The following is a 14,569-nucleotide window of genomic DNA, read 5'->3' on the forward strand; positions in this document are numbered from 1 at the left end:
TATAGAAACACTGCATTGATGAAATGAAGTAGTAATAATAATAATAATAATGATTATAATAACAAAAAAAAAAAAAAAAACAAAGTATAAAGAAGCAGCACAAAGTGAGGAGGTATTATTGTTTTTTTTTCTTTCTTTCTTTCGTTAATTAATTAGAAGTTTCATCTTGGAGGGTTTTAAGTAGACACTCATATAAGGCTAGAGTGACACCTCTTTAGTTGACTTCAGATTTAGCCAGCAATACTAAAATCTGAAGTCACCATTCCTGCTCTAAATAGCTTGCTCTTAAACTGGGAACATTTGAGAATCATTATATAAAAAAAAAAAAGGAAAATAAAATAAAATAAAAACACAGGCGTTAATTTTAGACAACCATACCATTTGTATTATTAGAATTCATGATAGATAATTAATTAATGAACTGGAAAAATTATAAAACAGGAATAATCTGTTTTCTCAATTTTTTTAAAGTAAAATGTTGCCTTCTTTGTTTCTGGTGGAAAAAATAGTAAACAAAAAAAATAAACATTAAATAAAAATGCGTTGAGATGAAATAACATCTGATTGTTTTAAAGACTGATAAAATAACAAAATGAGAGAGCTGGAGCTTGAAAGAATGTAACAGAAAGAACTCATTCCAAAGTTGAAAATTGGTAAGACTTTGTCAATATCATTTTCATAATGTAATCACACAGATGCAAGCATTAGTTCTTTCCTCACTGACTGTAAAAAATAAAAAATACTAGGGATAATTCTTCAAAATATCCTTGTTAGTTAATATTTCATTTAGCTCTATATTTCGCCAATCATTTTTGATATCGTCAAAGTGGTTATCAAAATCCATGAGTTTGCGATATATTGCTGGTGTCTCCAATACTTGGGATGCAGTGAGAAGGGTCTCTTCTTCAACTGTTTGTCTGCAAGAAAGCAATTCTAAAGTTAGAAGTGTGCTAATAACGACAGACATGAAGGTGACATTAAAAAAAAAAACGTTGCATAAGATGTTACGAACATCTTAGCAAACATGAAGGAACTATGTAGAAAATCAGAAGGGAACCATGACCCAAGTTTTCTATTGGCAAACAACCCCTGGTACTGTCCTTAACAATTGCTATATGTCTGTCATCGAGTTTCCATAGAAAGTACAAAAGTGGTTTCATCTTGCCTTTGGGTATTTTTTTTTTTACAAGACATCATCTTGTTGTCTAGATATGGACAAGTTCACCATGTCTGCTTGGGTACTCAGGATATAAAGAGCTGTTAGAAATACTGCAAATCATTTTATCCAACGCTCTAAGAATTCTGCCAATCCACTGTCTTGTATTGTTTTATTTTATTAACCCCAGAACAATGTAAAACAAAGTTGGCCTCAGTGAGATTTGGACTCAGAACCTAAACAGAGAGAACAAGTATACAAGGCACTTTGTCTGCCAAATATACAAGGCACTTTGTCTCATTTATATGAGCCTCAAAAATTTTAATGGCTGATTACAATTTCATAGACTATAATGAAATCCACATGAGAGAAAGCCTCCATATGGTTGCTTTATTGTCTAAAATGTATCAGGCACTTAAAGCACAATATCATCATTGCTTTCAAGTCCAGTTTTCCATGCTTTGCATGGATCGGACAATTTGTTGAGACAGATTTTCTATGGCCAGATGCCCTTCTTGTCACCAATCATCACTTGGTTTCCAAGTAAGGTATTTTTGTTTAGGTGGACATGTTTTCACATTTGATTGGATATGACAATGCATAAAATGACATTATTTTGTTTCCAGAAACAAATCCTTCAAAAATAGCATGTGTTTATTTCTGAGGCATGGCTCAGTGATTAGAGTGTCAGGCTCTCAATCATGAGGTAGTGAGTTCGATTCCTGGGCCAGGTTGCGTGTTGTGTTTTTGGCAAGACACTTTATTCAATGTTGCTCCAGTTCACTCAACTGTAGAAATTAGTTGCAACGTCACTGGTGCCAAGCTGTATCAGCCTTTGCCTTTCCCTTGGATAACATCAGTGGCATGGAGATGGGAGGCTGGTATGCATGGGCAACTATTGGTCTTCCATAAACGACCTTACATGGACTTGTGCCTTGGAAGGGAACTTTCTAGGTGAAATCTCATGGTCATTCATGACCAAGGGGGGGGGGGTCCCCTTACACACACTCACACAACAAGCTTCTTTCAGTTTTCATTTACCGTCAAATCTAATCACAAGGTTTTATTGGTTGGTCCAGTGTTATAATAGCAGACACTTGCCCAAGGTGTCATGAAGAGGGACTGAACCTGAAACCATGTGGTTGGGAAGCAAGCTTCATATGCACATATTTTACATGTAGTGTATTTCAAATGTAGTGATAATTCCAAACTTTAATGAAACAGAAAAGAACACTTACTTTTTGTCAGCTTCTTTCCACATGTTGTCTTTATAAAGATAAATTTTGTAAGCTTCTGATACACACTGAGGTGATATTTTGTTATTATTCACCTATGAAATAGAACACAAATTAAACAGCCCATTACCTCCCATAATTCTATTAACTGGAATTTTTTTATGAAACTTTGATTTCTAGCATAAAACAGCATTAGAAACACGCTGGAATGATCAAAATAACATTTCAAATAGAAATAAACGAGATATTGGGTGAAAAATTAGCAAACCTCATTTGAATATCAGAGAAATATACCTAGTAGATATAGCAAAAAGGTTAGATATGTGTAAATATTGACAGATAATTACGAAATTTGTAATTTTTAAGTGATCTCATACGAGATGACTGGTAAGTAATGGGTTAATAACCCTAACCCAAATAACATTAATCTCAATGCCTTTATTGTTCAGAGGAGTGAAGGAAAAAAGGTTACATCTGTTGCGTGTATGTATGCTGCCCCCAACATATGCCAGTATGGAAAGCAGATGTAAGACAATGATGAGGACACACACACATCATCATCATCATTTAATGTCCACCTGTCATGCTGGCATGGGTTGGATGGTTCGACAGGAGTTGGTGAGCCAGAGCAGTGCGCCAAGCTCTAACATCTGCTTTGGTGTTGTTTCTACAGCTGGTTGCCCTTCCTAATGCTGCTATACACACACACGTATATATATAATGAGGTGGGTGTGTGGATAGATAATCAGTTCAATTATCTGTCGTTTTCATGAGACAATGATGCCTCTACATGGTTGCCCAATCTGCTAAAAATAACAAGCAAAGTGGGTACCATATCACACTTTTGAAACTGACATGGTACTGTTTTACAGAAAGCACATACTGGATAATGTAGTCCAGGATATATTACCCCTAAAAAGATAGGGCATCTTATTTTTGAATGATGTTTCCAATCAGAGATGAGCAAACTCAAACACCAACAACAACAACATTTACAGTGCTCACTGATGGATTGCAAACCAGCTCCAAGTTAAACTGACCAGACCTGTAACAGATGACAGTGTTTAGTAGGTGTTTGAGGTACAGATGTTTGCAAAGTGAAATGCTACTACCAGTACATAAATACATGAACAGAAGCTTTTATGGTGAGATATATTTATTGTGTATGCACACACCTTTATGTAATACATGCATGATCCCAGATCTGTGGAGCAGCATTTTGGTAGGAGATGGATGTATTAGTATTTGGTAAAAAGATAACAATTGCTCCAAGCTGAAATATTTCCAGGCCCTCCTGGAGTTGAACCCCAGTCCTTGAGAAGGAGGTGTGTATTTAGATTTAAGTGCAATATTATTAAAAGGTGACGTTTAACCCTAGGCTGCCTCTTACTGAATACACATAAATGACCAAAAATGTTTAAGCCATGACCATCTGATCATTTATTTTCAGGCAATGTGTATCCAAGATCACATTAGCTAATGTGGCCCTTTTTTTATCTAAGATAGTAGGATTTGATTTAGAACGATTTTGGTAACTAATTCTAGCAGTTTCAATTAGTATTTTTGAGTTATGTATGTACACTGATTATGTTGTATCTTGAATCATAAAGACTGTGCAGGGACGGTAGATGTTAGATTAGCATCTAGAACAAAGGATGTGTATATATACAACAAAAGTACAGTGTAGAATAGTGTCACTCTTGTACAGGAGTGTATTTAAAAGTAAACAGACTTAATAGTAAGAGAAAGAGTAGACGTGGTTTTGGATAACACATAACGAAGGTCATCAAGTAGAGAATGAGATTCAAGGAATAAGATATCATTGGCACACATCTTCATTGCCTTAAAAGTGACGATGATGATTATGAACGTAAGTGCTATGCTGTTAATATCATAGATATTAGTGTTTTACTTTCATCATTAGTGGAAACAGTTGTAACTTTTTCACAACATGAACAGAAAGAAAAATGTTACAAAAGTTGGTGATGGTAAGAGTCTAATGTGGTAGCAAAGCATTTCAAAATGAATTCACTGTGTTGATCTTTAGCAGCCCTGAGCATAAAGTGGTAAAGATATGTGTGTCTAGGAGGTAGCGGTATAGATATAAAATAAACAGTGAATTTGGTGGCTTTGCCTGAAAGGCTATTGTTTATAGGAAAATGCAGATTATTGTGTGGCTAAGGAAGCTGTTGTTCATGTTTTGGTTATGATCAAGATAAGTAAAATCTCCAGCAGCCCATTCCCCTAGCTGAGAAAACGTGCCATAGAAGAGGAATAATTCACTATTTATAGAACAATTTAAACAGCTATGTCGAAGGATTCAGTGAAATTAAATGTGATATTTTTTGCAAGAATCAAAATGCTAACAACAGCTGGAAACAGTTGAGTTATCTGCTGCCAGACAAAGACCACCCACTGGTCATTGAAGCTTTCTCACATTAGAACTCTCTTAACTTGCACATTTTATGATACAGGATAGCTTCCTCCGAGAAGAATGGCTGTAATTTCTACAACTTCTTGTTTAGACATTTGAAGGTTGTTGGCTCAAGGAATTTAGGAGTGAATACTCAAGAAAAATCAAATAAATAGGTTGGCCAAGCAAACTGTTTGATTGTGGGGACAAGGGGTGGCAGAATCCTATCCTTTTAAAATGTGATAAAATGATACACTTACCATAAATATACATGAATCTGCAAAATATTCCTGTATCTTCTTGCCAATTAAATAGGCAACATTATCAGGTCTGCAAACATAAAAAAAAAAGGTTGATTATGAATACAGAGAATTATGAATAAAAACACTGTGAAGTATGAATATTTATCACTAAGAATTTTCAGAGCATTAGATTCCTTGGAAGAAAGCAGTGAGTGTATACGAAAACAAGGACAGAAAAAAAAACAGAGGCTATAGTCAAAAAGTTCTGTAATTTGCATGATGAATGGAATATTTCTTTCTTAGGGGCTCTAGCTAAAAAAAACAAAAACAAAAAAAAAAAATCAGAAAAGAAATCAAGCTAAAATATTCTACATGTTTTAATGTTCAAAACTGGCCAGATCTGCACCTCCCCCCCACACACACCTACCCAACAATGTCATTGTAAAAATAAACAATCACAACATCAAAATCTTGAAGCTACAAGATAATGCACGGCGGCAATGACAGGTGATTGAACTTGCTGTGCTTAAGACACGTCAAGCCAAGTGAAATCGTTATAGCCAGTACCAGTGACATGTAAAAGACACCCACTACACTCTTGGAGTGGTTAGCATTAAATAGAGCAACCAGCGACAGAAACGAAGCCAAACCAGACTGGAGCCTGGTACAGCTCTCCGGCTTACCGATTCGATTCAAACCATGTAAATCCATTTGAACATGGAAAACAGATGCTAAATGATGATGACGATGAATGTGAATAAATAAGCATCACAATTGGCAGAGTATTCTGAATATTAAAAGGTTAAGACACAAAATATATTTGGTCAAATTCAAATCTGAAAGACTGAGTTGTAAGACTTTCTTTTCTGAATGTCAACATTTTCTGGATTCACTTTTTCTCTATGAAGTTCACATTACTTAACCACCAAATCACAGATATTTCTTTACCAGCAGACAGCTATGTGTTTCAATTGCACATATTTCTATTCTTACTACACTAAACAACTTACACATATCAAAACATATATCCGATAAAGCCTTTGAAAAATGCCATAAATAGGAACCAGGCCAAACTGTTTGACCTAGTTATGATAATTAGGTCAAACTTCCCTAAGAAGGTCACCACTATCAAAGAACCATCAGCAGTCATGACATTTAATTATAAATCAAAAGAAAGTTAATTGGTGATCTAACTGATATTCCATTCCACATCTTGTATACCTACTTCCTTTTTGCAATACTTGGCTATTGTGATTCATCAGTTGTGGACAGTCACTATTACTGGCTTATATTTTAGCAATTCTAATTCTTACACCAACTGCATTGCATATGCAAAGGAAACTCTCATATCTACCGAATCCTGTTTTTATCAGGTCACCAACATAAGCTAAAGACACATGAATAGAGGAAAGCTGAAATAAGTTATAAGAAGTGACCTCAAATTTCAATTTTTTTCATCTAACGGTATATCTAACATCAATAACACTTTAGACTTCTTATTTATCATGGCATAACATTCACTATTTTGTTTCCACTAACTTTTATTTGTTCACCAATTTGGACATCTGTTCGCTGTGCTTGAAAAGACATGTCAAGTTAAGTAAAATCGTGGTTGTCCTTGCATACAGGTATGTCCCTGGCATCCTCTCCATCCGAGTGTTCCTAATCTTGAGGGCTTGTGGGTGCTGATGCCATGTAAAGAGCACCTGCACTCCCACTGCATGGCACCTTGGGCAAGTGTCTTCTATAGTGTCAGGCCAACCAAAACCTTGTCAGTGGGTTTGGTAGACAGAAACTGAAAGAAGCCCGTCATGTGTGTGTGTGTGTGTGTGTTTGTCCCCCCCAACATCGCTTGACAACCGATGCTGGTGTGTTTATGTCCCCTGTAACTTGGTGGGCCGGCAAAAGAGACCGAAAGAATAAGTACTAGGCTTACAAAGAATAAGTCCTGGGGGTTGACTTGCTTGACTAAAAAGGTGGTGCTGCAGCATGGCCGCAGTCAAATGACCGAAACAAGTAAAAAAAGGTAATAAAATTCATAACAACAACTTACTTTGAATTGCAATAGCTTTCATTGGCTTGGTAATATCCACCAATGACCAAACCTTTACTTTTACAATATATATCTATCTGGAAAACAACAACAAAAATAGCAGGTTTAGCAAAATAAATAAATAAAAGCCACAGTAAGTATCTTTAATAAGAGAATAACAACAAAAATAATTAGTGAATGGTGTTGATAGTGATGATGGTGTCATGATTGTCATTATTATTATTATTATTATTATTATCAGCTTTCCCATGCTGGTGTGGTTTGGACAGATTTGAAATACAACAGCCTTCCACTGGTCTTATCAGTCTCGGGCCAGCTCTACTGTAAAGTTCTTTGCTGCTTCTCTTATAGCAATTTCAAACTGCTGACTTATTTCATGCACCTGCCTTCTGCATCACCTATTCAACTCAGTGCAATTGCCAGTTTGCAAAACATCTGCTAACGTTTTTAATACTCATTGATAAAAGTTCAACTGGGCTTAAGTCTTTCTTACAGTTTAGCATTCCATATCAAATCAAACTGTACTCAGCTCATTCAACTCAAAACTGTTTCAAATCTCGGGTGTGAACAGCATGAGTTTTGGTTCCCTAGTATTACACTTCTAACAGCAGACATATTCCTTTGTTGGTGGTGTTGTTCAGCCCAAGTCAGGCCCGAGTTGAGATTTGGCAAACCACTGATCAAAGATGTTCCATGGTTATCTCTTTTTATATTAACTTCTGATACTATAAAACAAAACAACAAAAACACTCATTTGAAAGCGTTCATTTTTTACATATGTTCCAACTATCAACTTAAAAATCGCCAAGTTAGTTTGTTTTATTAAAGCCCACCAAATTCTTGATTATTTTCAAAATTAATTGAAACACATGTAATGTATCCCAGTTATGAAAGAGTTAATTAAATGCAATGTGTCTTTCTTTTATATGTTAAATCCTGAGAATTGTGATCTTAAAACAGGGTTCAAACTGCTGAGTTAATGACGGTTTTAACTTGATCCTCATTAATCAACTGGTTATTACTGCCAACCGCAGTATATTTAATTACTAGTTTCCTGCAATCTGTCGTACATGTACCTTTAACATTTCGAATAATCTGCTTGCTGCATTGATAATCTACAGGATGCAATATATTTGTTGCTCTTGGCTCTGTAGTTAATTTAATCTGCTTATTTTCCCCTGCAATGTGAAATACATTGAAACCTACCTCAATAATTAAGTACCTTAGCATCGTGAAGATATAACTTAATCCATTTAGTGATTACTCAAAAACCATACTGACAAAAGGGAGCGGCGTTGATAAATTTTTTAGTCCCAATCATTTCTAAACAACAATTAAAGAGTTTTTATTCGAGCCAATGAGCGAATGGCTCTAAATGGCCGATCAGCCTGCTTGAAATAATAACCTGTTCTCTCTCAAAGCACGCCATACCACCTTAAATTGGGAAGGACATAGTCCAGACGGTATGCTCACAACCGGAAATCCCTTAATAAGTTTGCTCGATCAGGGCTGGTCTGGGGCTAAACAACAGCAACTGAAGAAATGTTTTCATAAAATAGAAATGAAATGGTGTTAAATCCAAATATAGAACAAATCAAAATTAAAATCTCCAACAGAAGTTGAAATTTATATTTTTCCAACAAATAATGAAATAGAAAGCGAATAGGATATTTGCACTTGCGCTTTGACTAGTCCGTAAGAATTGTACACCTATGTGGAGGAGGGGGGGGGAAGAAGGCATAACATGCAAATAGCAGACTCATTCATTGAACACCATATATAGATAACCATTTTCTAATAATACAATACTTTCTTAGAAGCCATCAAGTTTCAGCTACAAAACTTTAAGATATTATAAAGCTTTCAACATAAAATTATTTACATGCATTTTTCTTAAATAAGCAACTGTTAAAAAAAAATTCCTTTTATCTTTTTTTTTTTGAGAAATAACGTTTTTTTCCAATTAAAATCATCGGTACTTTAAGCACGAGGTGGTCGCCTTACCGATTTGAAACCAAATTAAAATTTAAGTCCGTCACTTAATCCCTTAAATTTCACAACCAGGGAATTCAGGGAGGAAAGATGAATACTGACAAAAGAGAATAAACATCAAGAATAATTGAAAAGATACGGCAATGTGATGTTATGTCCATACTAACCAGCGTCAGGGCGAATTCGAGCATCGGCGTAAGTCCTAAGCAGACATGAAACAAAGGGATAGTGTCCACCATTTTTAAGCATTTATTGGAATCCTTCACCTTAGTATCCTCGGCGAGAAGAACTCCATTAACGGAACTGTGAGGATACTTAGCTGCATGAGATAATATTTTACAGTAAGCCTGCAGACTGACATTATAGTCCACCATAGTGGATTATTTTTACTGCGAACCTGCAAAGCATGGGTGAAAACTGTATATATAATGAGAAGAATATTCGCAATACCGATTTTTTGTTTATTATCTGACATTTAAAAACACATCACTTTATATTATTTTATTTTGTTAATATATCTATGGCTAATGATTGAATATTTTGAAGATATTTATTATTTGAGAAAAATTATCTAATAAGCTTATGAATTTCTCTTCACTGCAAGAGAGAAAGAAAACGCGAACGAAGCATTCTAAGCCGCAGTTTCGATTCCACTAATAAACTATTACAAAAACAAATTTCATATATTATTTTATTTTATTTCCTTATTATCAATACTTTATTTTACTTCTTTATTATTAATATTTTATACGTTGTTATTTTTTATGTAATACAGCTAACGAAGTATTTGCATCTTGATAATAAAAAAAAATTAGGATTGATTAGAAACAAGTCAACAGATTAAAATGAAGAACTGGAAGGAAGTGATTAATTATGGAGCATTTCTGGCAGTTTTTTCTGGTCTCTTCGCGGCATTAGCATCGACATCGGCCAAACTTGTATTTAATACCGGCATTGTACAACAGTTCTGTCAATTAGTCTCATCTTCTAGTAGCATCGCATTATTTCAATCGATTATCTGCTCCGAAGTAAGCTTACGTTTTCTAATTTGTTGTTATTGAACCCTTGGTTAGTTGAGCCATGTAATTCAGCAAACAGGCCGGTGATCAAAGATTTTTTCAAATTTCAACTATGACATCCTGTTATATATATATATATATATAATGTATCTCTAACTTAAACCCCAGGTCAACTTTGATCAAGCCGACCTATGATTAAATGCATTTTATTTATAATCATCCCGTCACTTTAGGGTCATTCATTTGACTGCGTTTAAAGAAATCGACCCCAGGATTTTTTCTATTTTTAAGTGTAGTACTTATTCTATCGGTCTTTATTGCCGAACCGCTACGATACAGAGGCGTAAACATACCAGAGCCGGTTGTCAAGCGGTGATAAGGGACAAACACACATAGATATATACATAGACACAACGGGCTTCTTTCAGTTTCTGACTTCCAAATCCACTCACAAGGCTTTGGTCGACCTGGAGCTATAGAAGACACTTGCTCAAGGTACCATGTGGTTGAAAAGCAAGTTTCTTACCACGTAGCCATGCCTGGCTTTTTTTTTTCTTCAAAGAGATCAGGTAACCACGTTGGATGGTAGTGTAGTTTCAAGGTAATTTAGCTGCTTTTTCTAGTCAAGTCCGAAGTACGAAATCATCAATAGTGTTAAAGTAGAGGGAATTTTGGAGGCTGGATAGAGCTTATAATGTTGAACTCAGCATTATTTCTGTGATGGGAGGAAATACATACTTTTGAAAGCCAGCAATTTCGAGGACCTCAGTATTCAACAGGTACTTATTTTATCGACCCCGAAAGGATAAAAGGCAAAGTCGACCTCGGTTGAATTTGAACTCAGAAAGTTAAGACGGGCGAAATGCTGCTAAGCAACTAAGAATAAATATTAAAGGCTCCAATGCATTGCTTCGTCCCTGGGGTGTATAATGCTGGCAAGACGAACTCTGACTCGAATAAATGAAAGCATTTACCTTGTCAGAAGTAGCATTTACTGTTAACCATTCTCTCTCGACATTCAATGCTCTTGGGTAGTTAATAGCCATGCTTTGCACACATTAATTAGGAATCTAACTTGAATATTTGGTGGATCCAGCTTCAGTAATAAGAACGTCACATTAGCATTTAGTGGTCACTCTACTAAATGCCCACTGTTTTACTTCCGTTATTTAACTATTTTGTAAAAAAGAAAAAAAAAACTTTCATTTTATTGGCTGACAAGACCTCTATTTTTGACATAGTAAATATTTTCATTTTTATGGGACCTTGGAAACGAAGATAAGCTCCAGGAAGTATTATAATTGTAAACAAAAACGAGCACGTTGGTTTATGCTTGCTGTTTCTCAGAGCTCGTCTAGGGCCAAACAACTTGATAAGTCGAGACTGTGTTTACTAAAATACATTTAGAAAATGAAATTATTTTCCTCCTCGCAGCATACAATTTATTCTGCCGTTTCATCACTTTATACTCTATTTTACTATTTTCTCACGTAGCTCATCTCTAGCTTTTGCCGATTCTACTATTTAATGTATTCTCTAGTTTTATGTAACCTACTCTTCGAGTTGATATTAGAGATGAATGCTAAGGTAAAAGAAACAGTGGATTAAAATCAATTGAAACATTATTGTTTATGTTGTCTCTATCAGTTATACGCCAGTAAGTTGAGATACCTGTCTTTATCAAGTAATTTTTAAAGCCAGGTGGGAGGACATCTGTTTCTGATGTAATAACAGCACTTAAAAAGCACATAGATGTTTCTCATCTCAGAGGTAACCTGACTTTATATACGGCTTACATAAGTTAACTTGACAAGGACCGATTTTCTTTTGCAACTTGACAATGAACTTAATGTATATAGTGCCCAGGTGTACTACATCTCATCAGAAACAGTAGCCAAAAGTGCATGAACAGTACATAGAGTAATGCACAAGAAGGGAAACAAAAGGTGTGTGTGTGTAGGGGGGGGGGGGAGAATCAGGTGTACTCTGCGAATTTCAGGAAGCACGTAAGTTTTGAAGGATGTAGTGTCCTGACAGCTAACAACTGATGCAGATAGTATATTCCATGCTTTAGCAATTTTGAGCGTGAAACAGTGTTTCCGAAAGTGATGGGCGCTGTGCTGTTTTTTTAAAATTTTTTATTTTGTAAGCATGTTCACGTGTGTTAGACATGGAATTCAAAAAGGTGACTAAAGTTGTTGGAAAGATGGTGGATAATCTTGTAGGTGTCTTACCAAGTTAGTTGCCAAACGCCGGAGTTTTAATGTGTCCATGCCCTGAACAGTTTCCAGGCGATTGATATGCTTGAGCAAGATTGGGGTGATAGACTGGTGATGCAAACGTTACGCGTGTATGTACCATAGCCATCAGACAACTTTAGATAGATAGCTGGGGAGCGGCTACCAAAGGTCTTACTGAGTGATGGTAAAAGGCATCTTTAGCCTTCTTGACAATCTTAAAAATGCATCCATGCTCACGAAATATAATTTTTTTTTTTTTAAATGAATTAATAAACAAGGAAGATTGCTGGAAGTGACATATTTACAGAGCAGAGATTATCACTTGGAGGTTAGATTTAGAAAAAGCCTGTTTAAATTTTATTGAGACGGTGGTAAAATTAACACTTTTAATAGAGAAAAAAACCGATAAAACATAACTCAAATTACTCCACAACATTTAAAATAAAAGATTGTTTGATAATTTGTTGATATTATTCTACATATACTTTTTCTTTAAATGACGAAGAACCGTGTATAATATAATGATGGTTGAGCTGCTGTAATTTGTCGCATCAATATATATATATTTCTCAAACAGAACTTCAACAAATGCAAAGTTATTTCCCTTGGTCCACAACACCACCTTCATTGTATCTGCTATGAGACATACTCGCTCCTCCGTCCTCCGACTTTCTTATCAGACTCCTCTGACATGTGTGTGTCTTGACAAGGCCCTCTCCAATCCATATTTTATCAACTCTTGTGTATTTTTGAGTAGGATTTTATTCTTATCTCTGCTTTTTATTTTCATCCTTCTGTACATAAATAACTTCAGTTACTTTTAACTGCACACACGCACACAATTTAGCTCACTTTACTTCACTTTATGAACAAAGATTTTTAAAATATTTCCCCAAGTGATGACAACTTTCTCTCATTCAACATTACCAATATACAATTATGATAACTATCTAGGGAAAATGCATTTAACAATATATTATTTGTATTCATGAGCAACACAGAGCTAAAAAAAATACTTCGAATTAGTAAATGCTTGGCCTTACAGTCTCCCATAATGTTTTATGATGACTGCACATCATTAATAACAATTAATAACTATAACTTAAATTGCATCCAAAACACTACGTTTCTCCTTTAGGATCAGAAAATACTTCATCCTTAACTCATTAAGTGCTGCGATTTGCACTTACATAGCATGGACTGTTGAGCACATTTTATGAAAATGAAACTACTATGCACACATAAAAAACCAAAAAAAAATAGTTAAAATATTTTCTTAGTATATAATGGTGGCAAGTTTTACATCATCTGAAAAGTCATTAGTTGAATTATTAGTCCTCTTGCATTTCTGGGAGGTATCGGAATGTTTGAGTGACATTAGACACCAATAAACGCCCGTAAATTAAATGCATCTATCTGGGCCATGATTGTTGCCTGACGGTCACGATCCTGGCCCGTTGCGCTTTATGTGTTAAAGATTTACTAACTCTCTACAAGAGTGAATCTCATTAGAATTCTGCTGACATATCTGAACTAGTGAAGCTATGATACACAAACATTTTAGGGTGTTAATTTGGCATGCGAGTTACAATTTAAAGGGCAATTACTTTTGGTTACTTTTTAGTTATCAATTTCTAAAATTTTTTATAAACTCTTTTGTACATACTTAGCATTGTAAATTTATTTTTCTAAACTTATTATTTTAATTATAATAAAATCATGTTCTTTTATGTTTCTCAAAAAGGTGACTAAAGCAAGATAGGGGTTCTAGACTGGTGGTGCAAACGTTATGTGTGTACGTACCATAGCCATCAGACAACTTTAGATAGATAGCTACCAAAGGTCTTACTGAGTGATGTTAAACCAAATAATAATAAGAAACCATACATACACACACCAAGCTTATTTCAGTTTGCATCTACCAAATCCACCCACATGGTTTAGGTTGACCTGGGACTGTCGTAAAATATACTTGCCCAAAGTACCATGAAGTGAAATTGAACTGAAAAACGTGGTTAAGAAGCAAACATGATTAAGGAGCTATGTCCATGCCTATTGCCATGCTACCCCTATCCATTCATTTGGGTAGGAGTAGCATAGGACAGCTTTGAAAGCATCTAAAGTATACTGAGAGATGCTTCATATTTGTATCATAACCCCAGTAGAGCAATCTTATGATGACAGATATTACCATTCCTTCAATTTAGACATACATTATT

The 14,569-nt window shown here is 35.2% G+C and overlaps 2 protein-coding genes across 5 annotated transcripts in view; one reads left to right on the forward strand and one right to left on the reverse strand.

Annotated features, from left to right (window-relative positions):
- Window positions 1–87: 87 nt before the first annotated feature.
- The window catches only part of LOC106883906 (ER membrane protein complex subunit 8), a 15,744-nt gene continuing 1,262 nt past the window's right edge, over window positions 88–14,569 (reverse strand). Inside the window, exons 1-6 of one of the 4 annotated variants that reach the window (XM_014935045.3) lie at window positions 11,085–11,260; window positions 9,259–9,488; window positions 7,100–7,176; window positions 5,065–5,134; window positions 2,395–2,486; window positions 88–917 (exon numbers count right to left, since the gene is read on the reverse strand). In XM_014935045.3, coding sequence (XP_014790531.1) covers window positions 743–917; window positions 2,395–2,486; window positions 5,065–5,134; window positions 7,100–7,176; window positions 9,259–9,465 — 621 coding nt within the window. In that variant the 5' untranslated portion in view covers window positions 9,466–9,488; window positions 11,085–11,260 and the 3' untranslated portion in view covers window positions 88–742. Of the gene's footprint in view, window positions 918–2,394; window positions 2,487–5,064; window positions 5,135–7,099; window positions 7,177–9,258; window positions 9,491–11,084; window positions 11,284–14,569 lie in introns of those variants that run through there. The other 3 variants (XM_052973869.2, XM_089364454.1, XM_089364455.1) reach the window with 3 other exon arrangements.
- LOC128249667 (transmembrane protein 42-like) overlaps window positions 9,874–14,569 on the forward strand; it is an 18,561-nt gene continuing 13,865 nt past the window's right edge. Inside the window, exon 1 of the mRNA XM_052973870.2 lies at window positions 9,874–10,119. Coding sequence (XP_052829830.1) covers window positions 9,937–10,119 — 183 coding nt within the window. The 5' untranslated portion in view covers window positions 9,874–9,936. The remainder of the gene's footprint in view (window positions 10,120–14,569) is intronic.

Source organism: Octopus bimaculoides, chromosome 16, assembly GCF_046866305.1.
Source record: "Octopus bimaculoides isolate indiv1 chromosome 16, ASM4686630v1, whole genome shotgun sequence".
NCBI classification, from domain to species: Eukaryota; Metazoa; Mollusca; class Cephalopoda; order Octopoda; family Octopodidae; genus Octopus; species Octopus bimaculoides.